The following is a 13,033-nucleotide window of genomic DNA, read 5'->3' on the forward strand; positions in this document are numbered from 1 at the left end:
TATTGAAACAGAACTGGATATGAAAAAGGGATATGATGAATCATGAGTTGATTGGAATGATTAATTCTGGGTCCTGTATGCCCCTGTGCACCCAGACCAAAGGCAATTTATTGCTCCTTTTTATTTTAAATATTTTATTTTTTTAACTAAGAAAAATCCTCAGTAGTAAAGTATTTCTGCATCCTATTCTTTTCAGTATGGTAATTGTGCTTACTTTTTAAAGTCTTGCTAGTTATCTTTAATCTTTGCCCACTGTGTTTGCAATAATTAGCCAGTATTGTCATTATACTTCTATAGTTGGTTTTTCTTCCCCAAGTCTGTCTTCAGCTAGTCTTATTGAGGTTTATTCTTTTTTATTTTCACTAGTTCTTCAGTTTTCCAGTTTCCTTTTAAATCCTGATGTTTCTTTACAGGTACTGATTTTTATCAATGCTACACATATTTGTCCATTTTAAATGCCTATAAATAAATATAGATATGGCCCAGTTTAAACTATACTAAGTGAAGCCACAGTATAAATACATGGAACTCTCTCTTACTGCTTAGGGACTACAATCTAGTTTTGTGCTGAAAATTAGAAATTTATTTCCAAGTTCTATTTCTATATCTTTCTGGCAAAGTTTGCTAAAATTAACATTTTTATAGAATTACTATTTCAAAACAAGCATTTCCCACTCTGTTAATATAATGAACTGAAATAAAACTAGTATATAATAGACTTAATGATAAACTTTTTATTGGAAGAAATAAGTGTTTTGTCTATGACCCAGCTTTTCAGCTGGTCACAAATATAGCGTAAGAGAGCACAAATGCCCTATAGTTACACACAGACAATACTCACTGCTGAATTCCCTGCACCACCAACAAAACTGATGAGGCAATATAGGAAAATGTTCTGAGGTACTTTTTAAAAAGGCATATTTTCCCTCAGGCACAGTTTTTAATTAAAAGTCAACTTAGCAGCTATGCCACTTCTCAGGTCCGAACACATGATGCTTGAAAAAGAAAAAGCAGGGACGGGGGTGGGGGAGCTTCCTTTAACTGAACTCTAATAAAATCCACACAGTCTCACTAAGACTGGTACCAGGCAGATACAACACCAATAAAATAAAGAAAATGTTTAGAATAGCAAGGCAATGCAAGTGGAAAGAGCAGAAGTTTAGGTGGCCATGATCAGGGCTTTATGAAGATTTGTTTTGTTTCTTTTTCCGTATTTTAACCTGAATCCCTATTTTGGTGAAGATTTCCAACTACTGCAAGTTGCATAATAAATGACACTGTTGAAAATAGCACTCATATGAGGAATTCAAAATCCCTTGGTTGCTTTGGTAACAGTGACCACTACTTAATAGGTGTACGATTGATGAGAGCTCCTGCTCTGTGCTTTACGACTTGCTGACTGGCTGCCACCTTTGATGGGCCACTCTACTAGTGTTCCACCACTTCCACTAAGTAAGCTGAGTGGCTCCTACTGGATCGCCATTGTTAGAGCCCTGCATTGTTAACTACCTTTTGTGTTAATAGTGAGGATTGTTTTGTTTTAAAGAGAAGTTACAGATATCATTACACGAAAAGGTCAAACCGGTATGGTTTTAAACAAGTTAAGGCTACCTGACTAGACAAGGAATGAGGGATAGGAGCAGGTGTGTGGGCAGCACTTGATATAAGGAGCCCAAGAGTGTTAGACCTTTCAGCTCAATTAGCTGTTTTCCTTGTTTGTCAGATTATGTGCAAAATTAATTTTGCTGTGAAAATCCACTGCCTTAAATTAAGTCATAAAAGTTACTCAGCAGAATCTGTAAATTAACTAGGAACATGTATTGTCTCAATATAACATAATGATTGTAGGCACCTGAGTGTTTGTCAAAAGTAGACAGTGAGCTAAGGTTTATTACCTGTTGTTTTTTTGGCAAGGAAGATGCATTATGAAAAAAACCTAACAACAACAGAACATACAATTTTAATCAGAATTTGAACACTTTCTGGGTAAATTAATTAACCAAAGGCTAACTTACATATGCATATATTTTTCCCATTTATACTTGATATCTTGTAACAAGAAATACTCATAGTAGACCCTGAATTGGGGAGAAGTAAAAAAAATTCTGGTCATTAAATAAACACACCATTTTTTTCCCTTCACGTTATTTAGCCTTCTTTAACATTATCACACACACATATACACACACAAAGGAGCAGCACCAGTGCATCTACTTGTCTGCAATTTAAAAAAAATTAAAGATGCCATCAAAAGTTGAATAAGTCAATGAATCATAACATAGTCTCTTCTTTAGATTTACTTAATAATGTCCAGTGAAGAATTCTAGTTAAAAAAAAAAACAAAACAGAAAAAACAGCAGACAATGAGCTACCGATTAGAAAGTAAGTGCATAAACAATATCAGTGTAGCAGCAAAATACAGTTATTGTTAACATTCCGATGCACCTCATTTATCACTTTGTGCAAGAAAAATGACCACAGTCTGGCCAATTCCAGATTTCAGACTAAATTAAAATCATACTTAATTGAGCAAATTATGTGTATTTTAAAATAAATGAAGTTCATCTCTCATAGAAATGATTTTTATAGACATAAATCATGTGGCAAATAAAGTACAAAGTAAATACCAATGACCAAAAAATTAGAATCAACTTCTGTAGCTGAATTTGAAGTGTAAGGAAAGATGATTTTACAATATATGTATTTTACATTGTCTGAGGTCTCTCTTAAGCTATCGAGGTAAAGCCAGCCATCTGAGATACATATTTCCTGTTTCATTTATTTTGATTTAACTGAACTGTAGCCATTTGATTGCAGAAGTTTATCTGTGACTTAGAGAAACCATAAAGTGTTTTATCACACCGGAGTCTGTGCTTTGTGTTATTCTTCCCAACTTCCTCTCATCTTGCAAAATGATGGCCATTAATTCAATCAAACATCTAACCACCGAGAAGAAAACACGCGCTGGATCTTGGGCAGTATCCTGTGTGTGGCTACAAAACGTTCACCCCAGGTATTCGTCCACGGGAGATGAAGACTAGGGGTAAGGAGGCTTGGAGAGACAGTGTAGAGGGGCGCACTGAGAGCTGGAATGTGGCTGCTCATCGGGCAGAGCTATGTCAGGACTGCAAATGAGAAACAAGCATGTCAGCCAGAAATGCATTTACAAGGGGCTAGACACAGTTGTAAGGGTTCAACAGACATTCTTTTCACAGGAATTTTGCACAGAAAATGGCTTAAATCTAAAGCATGCTAAGACAACTGCAGATTTTTCAAAAAAATGCCTGCAAAAAGAAAAATGAAATGCACTGGGGAAATAGTATGTGAACGCCTCCCCAGCAATCACTCTTTTCAATTTCTTCACACAGTCTCATTCCCCTAGGTCTCTGGGTTAGTTGCAAGATTTCTTTAGATCAGTTCTTTTCGAACTTTAATGATTGCATAGCAATCACCGGGAGTGATTCTGATTCAATAGGTCTGGGGTGTGACCTGAGAATCTGCATTTCAAAGAAGTTCCTGGGGACACGGACATGCTGGACCAAGGTTTTAGAGGATTCTACAGTTCTCTGGTAGATTCAATAAGAGAACTAATTTGCCTGTGGAAGTCTGATCTGCTCTAAGGGCTCCCCCTACCTGCTTTAGCTTGGTAGTGTAAATATGACAGAAGAGCAAGTATATAATGAAGACTTCGAAAATGACCACGTCTGAGAGCCTCCAGTTTAAATGAACACAGAGATGCTCAGGCTCATCAACGTCTTGCTGAAAAGTATTGGAGAATAAGGATGCAAAATCATTGAATTTCCTAAAGTAATACTACAAAACAGATTTGGGTTCAGACCTCTTAAAATGTGACTAGTAGGGGGAAAATCACACTATAGGTATTTTTTTTTAATTGAAAAAGATTGGCATTTTTCTAAAACTCTGCTTTTTTCCTTTATACTTTGAAACCATAGAATTATTTCTGCCAGGAGTGTTACGTAAGAAAGCTATTCAAGGTTTATTATTGTTATTTATTAATTTAATCATAATTTTAAAAAAACTAACACTATTATTCAAGTCATTAAAAATGAGCACTAAACAATTTTTATCTTTGGTATACTATGTATATCTCTTGAGTTTTAATACAGAATCATAATTATGTACAATACTGCTCAGCTTGGGGTCACCCTTACTTCCCTTACTCTTTGAACTGCTATAAATTTAGTTTAAATGGAGATATGCTATTCTGCACTAGTTAAGACAAGCAGTGATAAAAATGATTTTTCCTTTCTATTTTAAAACGTGATAGGTAAACATGGGAGAGATAGAGGTTCAACACAAGGACTAAGAAAATACTGCATGACAGGATTCTTCCTCCACCCTCCAGAAAGAGTCAGATGGCCCGGGAAATAGAGCAGCAGATAGACTTTCCCACAGACCTAATGGAGTTTCTTTCTGTTAAATCTGCATGATTTAGAATGAGTTTCTTTTTAGGGGACTAAACATGTTATTCAGCATAAGTTACGGCAAGTAGCACAGGGTGGTCACATCGTACAAGAGGCGTAAGTGTTTGAAGACCCATGGAGTTCAATACTCTTCTTGATAAAGGAAGGCAAGCATTTCTGTTTGACCAGCTGAAGTGTGTAGTAATGGCTTAATCATGGGTTATACCTCGGCCCAACACATTGTGTCGTTTCATGATAAATAAATTTTTTTTTATTATTTCAGATTTCTTAAAGTGATAGATTATAAATATTTCATATTATAGTATTACTATTTTTAATTTGCATAAAATACAATTGCACTGTGTATATTGTGTGACAGAAGCATATTTTTGGTTTACAGATTCTGGAATCACTTCTTGAATGTAAATACTGTATTTGATAAGTTCTAGTCAAATAATTTAATCATAATAATCATAATCATTTAATCATAATATATTATAGTATTATAGTATTATAATATTATAGTATTACTATATTATATTATAGTATTACTATTTTTATTATAGTTTTACTATATATATTATATATATATAGTAAATATTATAGTATTATATTTTATTATAGTATTATAATTATATTATATTTTTTATAGTATTATATTATTATACTATATTATAGTATTACTATTTTTAATTTGCATAAAATACAATTGCACTGTGTATATTGTGTGACAGAAGCATATTTTTGGTTTACAGATTCTGGAATCACTTCTTGAATGTAAATACTGTATTTGATAAGTTCTAGTCAAATAATTTAATCATAATAATCATAATCATTTAATCATAATAAGTTCTAATCATTTAGTCAAACTGGTTCTCAAAAAAAAAGCAAGGTGAAATAAATTATTAAACTTAAAAAGATTCCTCATTAGCCTTTCCATTTCTTATCTAATTGAAACACTTAATACAGTAGCCTTCTCTAATTAGAGAGGTTATGAGAGACAGCAGATTTCTGTCTTAAGGAATGGTTAGGTACTAAGAACGGTTAGTGGCAGTAACAGCTATTGAGAGCACACTGTGGCCCAGGCCTGTGCCTTGCTGAATCCTCCCAGTAGCCGTTCTCTTTCTCACTTTACAAGTAAGGAAACGAAATCTTAGCCAGCAAAAGCAACCTTCCAAGATTACGCAGTTAGTAGGTGTCAGAGGCGAGGCGCGATTCAAACCCAGTAATGTGATTCCAGAGCTCATTCACTCCCTGAACTTCTGTTGCACGCCTGGCACTGCCCCAGGCCCTGGGTGGGGTGGGGGCACTTTGTGGAGAACGAACTGCAGGCTAAGAGCCCACGTCCTTCTACATTACACACGTAGGATCCCACTGAAATGGGTTTGAACATTTATAATTATATTCAGTTACTTAATGACTGAAATTACTAATGGCATTTGTATGTTAATGAAGAACTTTCCTGAAGTAAAAACCTGTTGCTGGAAGTGGTGGGAACAGCAGGCTGAGACATCCGTTGGAAGATGCTGGCTTGGAGCCTATTTAATCACATAACTTCTGCTCACTTGATGTCCCACTTAAATAGCTGGCTGCACAACCACTTGAGAGACCAAGTCATCACCAGGGCTTTGGCTGCTGCTGTGTTTCCAGGGAGCACTTGCGGCTCCCCAGCTCTCAGCTCTAACCCATGACCACATGCAGCCTGCTACTGACATCTACTCCTCAGACATACATGGAAGTATGTCTGGGCCTGCCCTTACTCAACAGAAGCCTTATCCTGGGAGAAGAGCAACAGTTATATTAAAATAAGGAGAGAACAACAAGCAGGCTATAACAGCCACAACCGGACTATAAAAACTAGACACCACTGGAGGCCAAATAACTGGAGATGAAGGATTTCAAGAAAATGATTAGGTCCTGATGGGGTGCTCTGATGATGTGTGGAAGTTCGCCTGTGGAATTTACCATAAAGGTAAGTTCATAATGGATTTGCAAAGCTTTCACTGGAAAAGAAATTGTTTAGCAAACTCTCCAGTTTAGCATCCAGGGAGTATGTAGACCTGCCTTTAAAATTCTTCAGTTAATCTTACATAAAAGGCACTATCACTGCAAATATTCTTTTTTTGAATGCCAATTACAAGGTTTTCTCTACCTTTCAATTTCAGTTTCATTGAGGGTACTGAGTGGACAGAAAACAGAAACACTTTCATAAAGTTGTCTTGGAACAGACATCAGATATGCTTTATATCCTTCCTAATTGTTTGCCTGGGAAATACATCCTGAGGACAAAAGACAAGCAATTCCAGGTTTTATATTTTGGACGGTAATGAAACGCTGGGCTAACCAAGTATTTACCCACACAGGGGAGCTGAAGGCCGCCTTAGGCTACGTGCCAGTGGCCAGTAAAATGAACTCTAGCTCTCTTGCATTTTCAGTGGGCATGTGTGGACTTCAGGAATCCAGTATGTGTCTGTGTAGCCCATAATTGAAATAAAATGTGGCAAGTATAATTATGTATAGGCAGTCATGATGTGGGAAAGGAGAGCTTGGGGGTCTATGGAACTGATGTGCAACTGGGTGGGAAGAGTGAGGACATCAGAATTTACCTGAGAGTCGGGCAGTCTTGCCCCCCGGCTAGTTGTGAGCGCTGTGGCGGTACGGAGGCAGCAGGCTGCTGACAATCTATAAGAAACTGATAAATTAGACACGTATACGAAGAGACAACAGAGCAACGTGTTAGTAACAATAACTTAAGCAGCTGCCTGAGAGATTTAGTGAGGAATGTGCATTCACACAGAAACATCTGGATTAAGCTTTTTTTTTTCCCCTGAATGATGCCAATAGAAAAGAAAGGCTTTTTCCTTAATTAAATACAGTATTTAAAAATTAGTGACACAAAATTAGTGCTGAGAGTTCTCAAGTACCTTAGGACATACGTGGCCATTCATATTTGGTATTTAGCTACATCTAAAAATAAGGGATCTATTAACATAATGAAAGATCTTCAAGTTCTGAACCTGAACATGATGGTAATTACTTGCTCAGCAGTTAGATTTGCTATTCCAAAATGGTACGCATCGTCGGACACACCGGCATATTGTCAATCCCATAGGTACATTGAGAAAAGCATGCAATACAAACTTTTCCATGATTAATAGTAGGATATTAGAGAAGGAAATCATCTTTACAGTTTTCTGAAAATAGGTTTTATTTATCAAAAGCAAGAATTGTTAGAAATCTTAGAATGTTTATTTTATATATATTAAATTGTCAGTAACTGACAGAGAAAGCTAACCTGAATGGGAAATCTACTTTTATTTTTGTCATTTTAAAATCATACAATAAAAAAAAAAGAAATCATACAATATAGCTCACACTAGGTTGACAAAGCACTAGCTAGTAAAAGTTCAGGCTTTAGCTGATCAGTTATGTTACTCATCTACTCCAAGAAAGACCATGTGCTGGGTGTTCTAAAATAATCAAAGAGCAGTCTGTTTACTGGTATCAGGCTGATGTACTAGGATCACCTGCGAAGCTAGTTAGAAATGCACACATTATATTTCTGCAAAAAAGATTTTGCAAAAAAGTTAAAATTAAAAATTCAATTATTCTTAAATAATTGCAGCATTTCCTCTTGCTAACTGCTTAGACTATGTATTTGCTTAGCAAACCTCTTTCCCTATATGTTATATATGTAATATTTAAGCCAAATTACCACAAATTCTGGATTTAAAGTCGAATTAATGAGCCTCCACTGAAATTTATGTTCAAAGGCTTGAATCTAAGCATCACTTGTTCTAAAGCCAACATGTTCTCTATTGTAACAAAACCTGCTTGTATAACTCCAGAATACCAAAATTCATGAAAATTGCTCATGCTTTTGTATAAGACATTGCAAACACACTAAAGTTGTCTGCGATGCAAAGTAGAATATAAGATAGGCTTGATTTAAGTTAATTCAAGAGAACATCACTGAAGACAGAGACCCTTTTATAAGGTGGCCTTTGTTGCAGAGTAACTTATTAATTATTGTTTTTTAAGAGGAGCAAGATCTGATTCGTTGAGTAGCTGGTGTTCAGATTATCATACTCAGTAAAAGTCTTTCAAATGTAAAAAATATTTCCATTTTCTTAGCTTTGGAGAATACTTTCTATTTTTTATTTAAGTCTTTGTTTTTCCATTTTGCAGCTTGATTAGCTCAATGATTCCCTTTTGTAGAAACTCAGGAGTCTTAAAGGATGAATTCCTTTATGCTCTTTTCACCTTTTTCAACGGCTGTACTAAGGGATAATTTAGGAATTGTTGGGCAAATTTAGACAACTATTTTGATGTGGCCACCAGACATGTTTAAGTTAACCAGATGTGTGCTGCCCTCTTCTGTTATATTTGAGTAAATGCAACGAATACAAATGAATGTGAACACTTGGGAATCTGGCCTGTCTTTCCTATTGCCAGGAAGGTATAAATAAAGCTGTTCTATAGCAAAGTTCTGACCTCTGTGGAATGGCAAGCCCCAGAATTAGAGTAATTAGAGTTTTTAGATGGCCTAAATTCTTTTCCATCTCTCACATTAGATTTTTTTTTCTTTTTGCTAATGTAGTCACAGATTATTGTTCATTTGAAATATGCTTTGTGATGAAATTTAGAAAACAGGTGAGCAGGACCACAATGGACTCTCTTAATGAAGTGTTTAACATGTGGTGGATATTTCTTACATTTGTAGTGAATATCAGTTTTTCCCTCTTTAGTTATATCACCTCTGGTTAATTATTTTATTACTTTGCATTTATTATTTATAAGTACTTAGCTAAGTGTTATCCTTAAAGAATAAAAACAAATTCCATAGATAAGATGGTGAAAGAGTAAAAAAAAAAGAAATTTGAAAAATAGCTAATCGCTCTGACTCAATTGTCTTCTAGATTCCTCTTCTGTGATCAACAGTCTTCCAGTCATGGACTTGGCTAACCCATGTGTATTTAGCAGGTACTTTGTAAAATGAAAGGGGTGGGTTGAGAAATTGAGAAAGTCCCTTCCAGCTATGAGATGCTGTGGGCTTTACATGATCTTACCTGTTCTTTGTAGGATCTACTCTGGTAGACTCATTCTTGAAGGAACTAGGCCTCATCTCATTGCTTTTGAGGGCATAAAAGATGAGAAGTATGTGACTTAAGGAGGAGGCATCTCAGAACACCAGAAGCCACTGCTGTCATCTGGGGCCACCAGAATTTGTTTCAACCATTCAGCAAGCAAGTTACTAAACTCCAATTATGTGTCTAAAACTGTGTGAGGTGGTAGAGATAAAAGGAAAACAGAAGACATGGTCCCTGGTCAATTGAGAAAGACAAGCATATTCAACAAAGTGTCATGGCGATGATGATGGTAATGGTGATGATGATGAGATGTGGTGGTGGGAGCACTGAGCACTCATTCACTTCTCACCATATGCCAGGCACTGTGCAGGCACTTACTATGTGTGCTCTCCTTTAACCTTGCTTTATTAATCCCAATTTGTGAATGAGGAAAGGGGGACCTAGGTTAAGTAACTTGCCAAAGTTCACTAAGAGGTGGAGCTGGAATTTGAATCCAGGATTGTATGATCCAAGGGCTGAATTAGATTTTAAGACACCTCACTGCAATGCTTCCCATGATAGGGAAATGTAGGGATCTCAGAGCAGGAACAATTCACTAATCTAAGTAGTCAGGAAATGCTTCCTGGAGGTTGTGACATCTAGGTTGTACACCTAGAAAACAAATGAGCAAATTAGCAAAAGAACTTCTTAGCAACTATAAACTCTTTATGGCCTCTACTAATAGTAATAAAATATCTTATAAAATTAAAGTGTTTACTTGAAATGCTCAGAACTGAATTAGATAACACTGTACATTTATATTAGAAGGCCATAGGCCTGAGAAATGTCACAGAACTCAAGAGATTGTTAGTGCCTCAAGGGCAGAGGTGAATAAGGGATATTATTGTTTAACACATCTATATGTCCTGGTATACACAGGAACTTATTTGACATTCCTCCCTAAACAAAGGCCTCCAGTAGAAAGGAAGGTAGGAAAGGGGAGAAAGAAGGAAGGAAATTATCTGGTGAGAAAGAAGGAAGGAAATTATTTGGTGAATCAACGTAATGTAATTTCTCCTAGGAACTTTATATATAGTTTTAAGTCTCAGCAACACTCTGGAGTTGTTATTTGCACTATTCCTATCATAAGGAAAATAAGTATTTTTGATCTATGGGACTATATTAAAATCTCATGTATTCTGAGACTAGTTTTTTCTTTGACATTTTTCATGATCTCTCCCACCAAAAACAAACACAGAGCTTGGCATCACAGTACGGTCTCCACAAACATTCACTGATTAAGTTAATACATGATCGCCAGCTAAGAAGTGGCAGAGCAAAGATTTAAAGTTAAACTTTTCCAATGCTAAGGCCTATTTTCTACTCACTACTCTGTTTGTCTCTCGAATTGATGCCAGCTACCTCTAGAAACTATCAGACACATATTGTCAAAGAAACATAAGAACTTCATCAGACAGTTGACCGTAATTTGAAGGCAACTAGTCACCTCAAAAACACAAAGCAAGATAAAAGGTGCAGGAATGGGGATAATATCCAGTTTCTATGAAGAGCTAGCTGAAATTAATGAATTTCATTGGCAGGAAGAGAAAGTCTTGTCATATGGTTTTTCCTCAGGCGTCTACTATTTTTAAACTTTTCGATGCAATTTAGAAAACTTTTTCTAAAAGTTTTTAGAAAAAAGTTTTAAAAGTTTTTAAACTTTTCGATGCAATTTAGAAAACCATTTTCTAAAAGTCAGTGCCTTAGTGACTGCATGGGCCCACTGGTGACTGATTGGGATGGGGGGAGAGCCTCATGGGGGGGGGGGGCAGGAACACTTCTATGTTTTGGGCTCCACACATGGCTCAGATGGCAGTGGAGGGAGTTGATGAGGACAGTGTGCTGCTGCAGGGGTGGCTTCCTTGGTGCCTGGATGTTCTGAGGAGGGCAGAGCAGCAGCTCTCTGTGGCTAACAGTCTTCTACAGAATGGCCTGTGCCCCAGCCCCTGGTTTTCCTGACTTGAGAACTAATGCATCCTAACCATTTCGTGATGTCTTATTTTCCATACCACATCTCCTTCCTTCATGACCATAAACTCCATCAAGTGCTTCACACGTTCCCATGAAAACGATTTCTGTCCCCTGAGTTTTCCTCAGGCCAAACAATCCAAGTTCTTCCTCACAGGACACGATCTCAACCTCTCACACCCACATCTTTGCTCTCTAACCATGCTCCAGTTTGTGTATAACCTTCTAAAAATGAGGTGCTCAGAGAGGAAACCATGAGTGATAAGATGTGGCAGCTGGACAGGGGTGGCAGAGTCCTGCTCATCTGAGACATCCTGATTCTACTAAAAGAGCAGAAGCCTGTGTGGCATTTTTGGGCAGCCACATCACACTGCTATCTCATATGGGCTTACTTTGCTTAAAGATGGTGCTGTCAAGTCATGTTTCCTCCATCCTGTACTTACGGTGTCTGGAATTTCAATGCAATATTTTAAGTACTTTTTTTTTTTTTTTTTGCGATATGCGGGCCTCTCACTGTTGTGGCCTCTCCCGTTGCGGAACACAGGGTCCGGACGTGCAGGCTCAGCGGCCATGGCTCACGGGCCTAGCCGCTCCGTGGCATGTGGGATCTTCCCGGACCGGGGCACGAACCCGTGTCCCCTACATCGGCAGGCGGACTCTCAACCACTGCGCCACCAGGGTAGCCCTATTTTATATACTTTTAACGTTATGTTAATCTCTAAAATGTTTCACCTCTTCCTATCTGATGCATCTTTTAGATTCTATTCTGTCATCTACCATATTAACTTCCTCTTCCTTTTATTTTCTCTCTCAGTCAGAAAATGTGATAATTATGACCTTGATTCTTCTCAACTCTAAGCAGGCCAAGGGTTGAAATAAATAAATATGTTTTAATTTAAGGAAACCCACTGGAAAAGGAATACAGAAGCACAAATTCTAACTGAAAATCTGTACTCGAATTTCAGCAGACTTTCTTTTTGGCAAAAATCATTTTAGAGTGAAGTTAAAGTAGTCAAATCAGTCTTGGAAGAAACCAAATTGACAATAGAATGTGAAATTTGAGTAATTATTTTAGTAGAAAATATACGTTTTTATGTACTATGCACTGAGGTGGAGACAGAAAAATTGCATAACATTTTTTTTGTTTCCCAACTCAGAAATTCTGAATATTTGTGGATAATAGCACAAAGGTGCTCTCCACAATTAATTACTGACATACTTATGCACACACTCAGGGCTTAAGTGAGGGTTTTACACAATAATTCATGGGACTGGATAATGCGTACATCACAATTTCCTTCCATTTGCCAACGATGCCTCTGCAGCAATTTTTTTATGGTCTCTTTGCCTTCCTCATTATTCTCTATTCCCTTTCTTCTGTGCTCTTCAACTTTCCTCCATGTCAGCATAAGACTTAGGTCCATCAGAGAGATCTTAATGTTTAGATCCCTGCTCCACCAACCAGTAGCTGAGGGACATTGAAGAAGTGACTTCACCATTCTGAGTCTCAGC

At 37.0% G+C, this 13,033-nt stretch overlaps 1 protein-coding gene across 1 annotated transcript in view; it reads right to left on the reverse strand.

Annotated features, from left to right (window-relative positions):
* Nucleotides 1-2,950: 2,950 nt before the first annotated feature.
* Nucleotides 2,951-13,033, reverse strand: part of BICD1 (BICD cargo adaptor 1) — a 209,572-nt gene continuing 199,489 nt past the window's right edge. The window contains exons 9-10 of the mRNA XM_079938585.1: nucleotides 7,031-7,106; nucleotides 2,951-3,125 (exon numbers count right to left, since the gene is read on the reverse strand). Coding sequence (XP_079794711.1) covers nucleotides 3,038-3,125; nucleotides 7,031-7,106 — 164 coding nt within the window. The 3' untranslated portion in view covers nucleotides 2,951-3,037. The remainder of the gene's footprint in view (nucleotides 3,126-7,030; nucleotides 7,107-13,033) is intronic.

Source organism: Stenella coeruleoalba, assembly GCF_951394435.1.
Source record: "Stenella coeruleoalba genome assembly, chromosome: 11".
Classification (NCBI taxonomy): domain Eukaryota; kingdom Metazoa; phylum Chordata; class Mammalia; order Artiodactyla; family Delphinidae; genus Stenella; species Stenella coeruleoalba.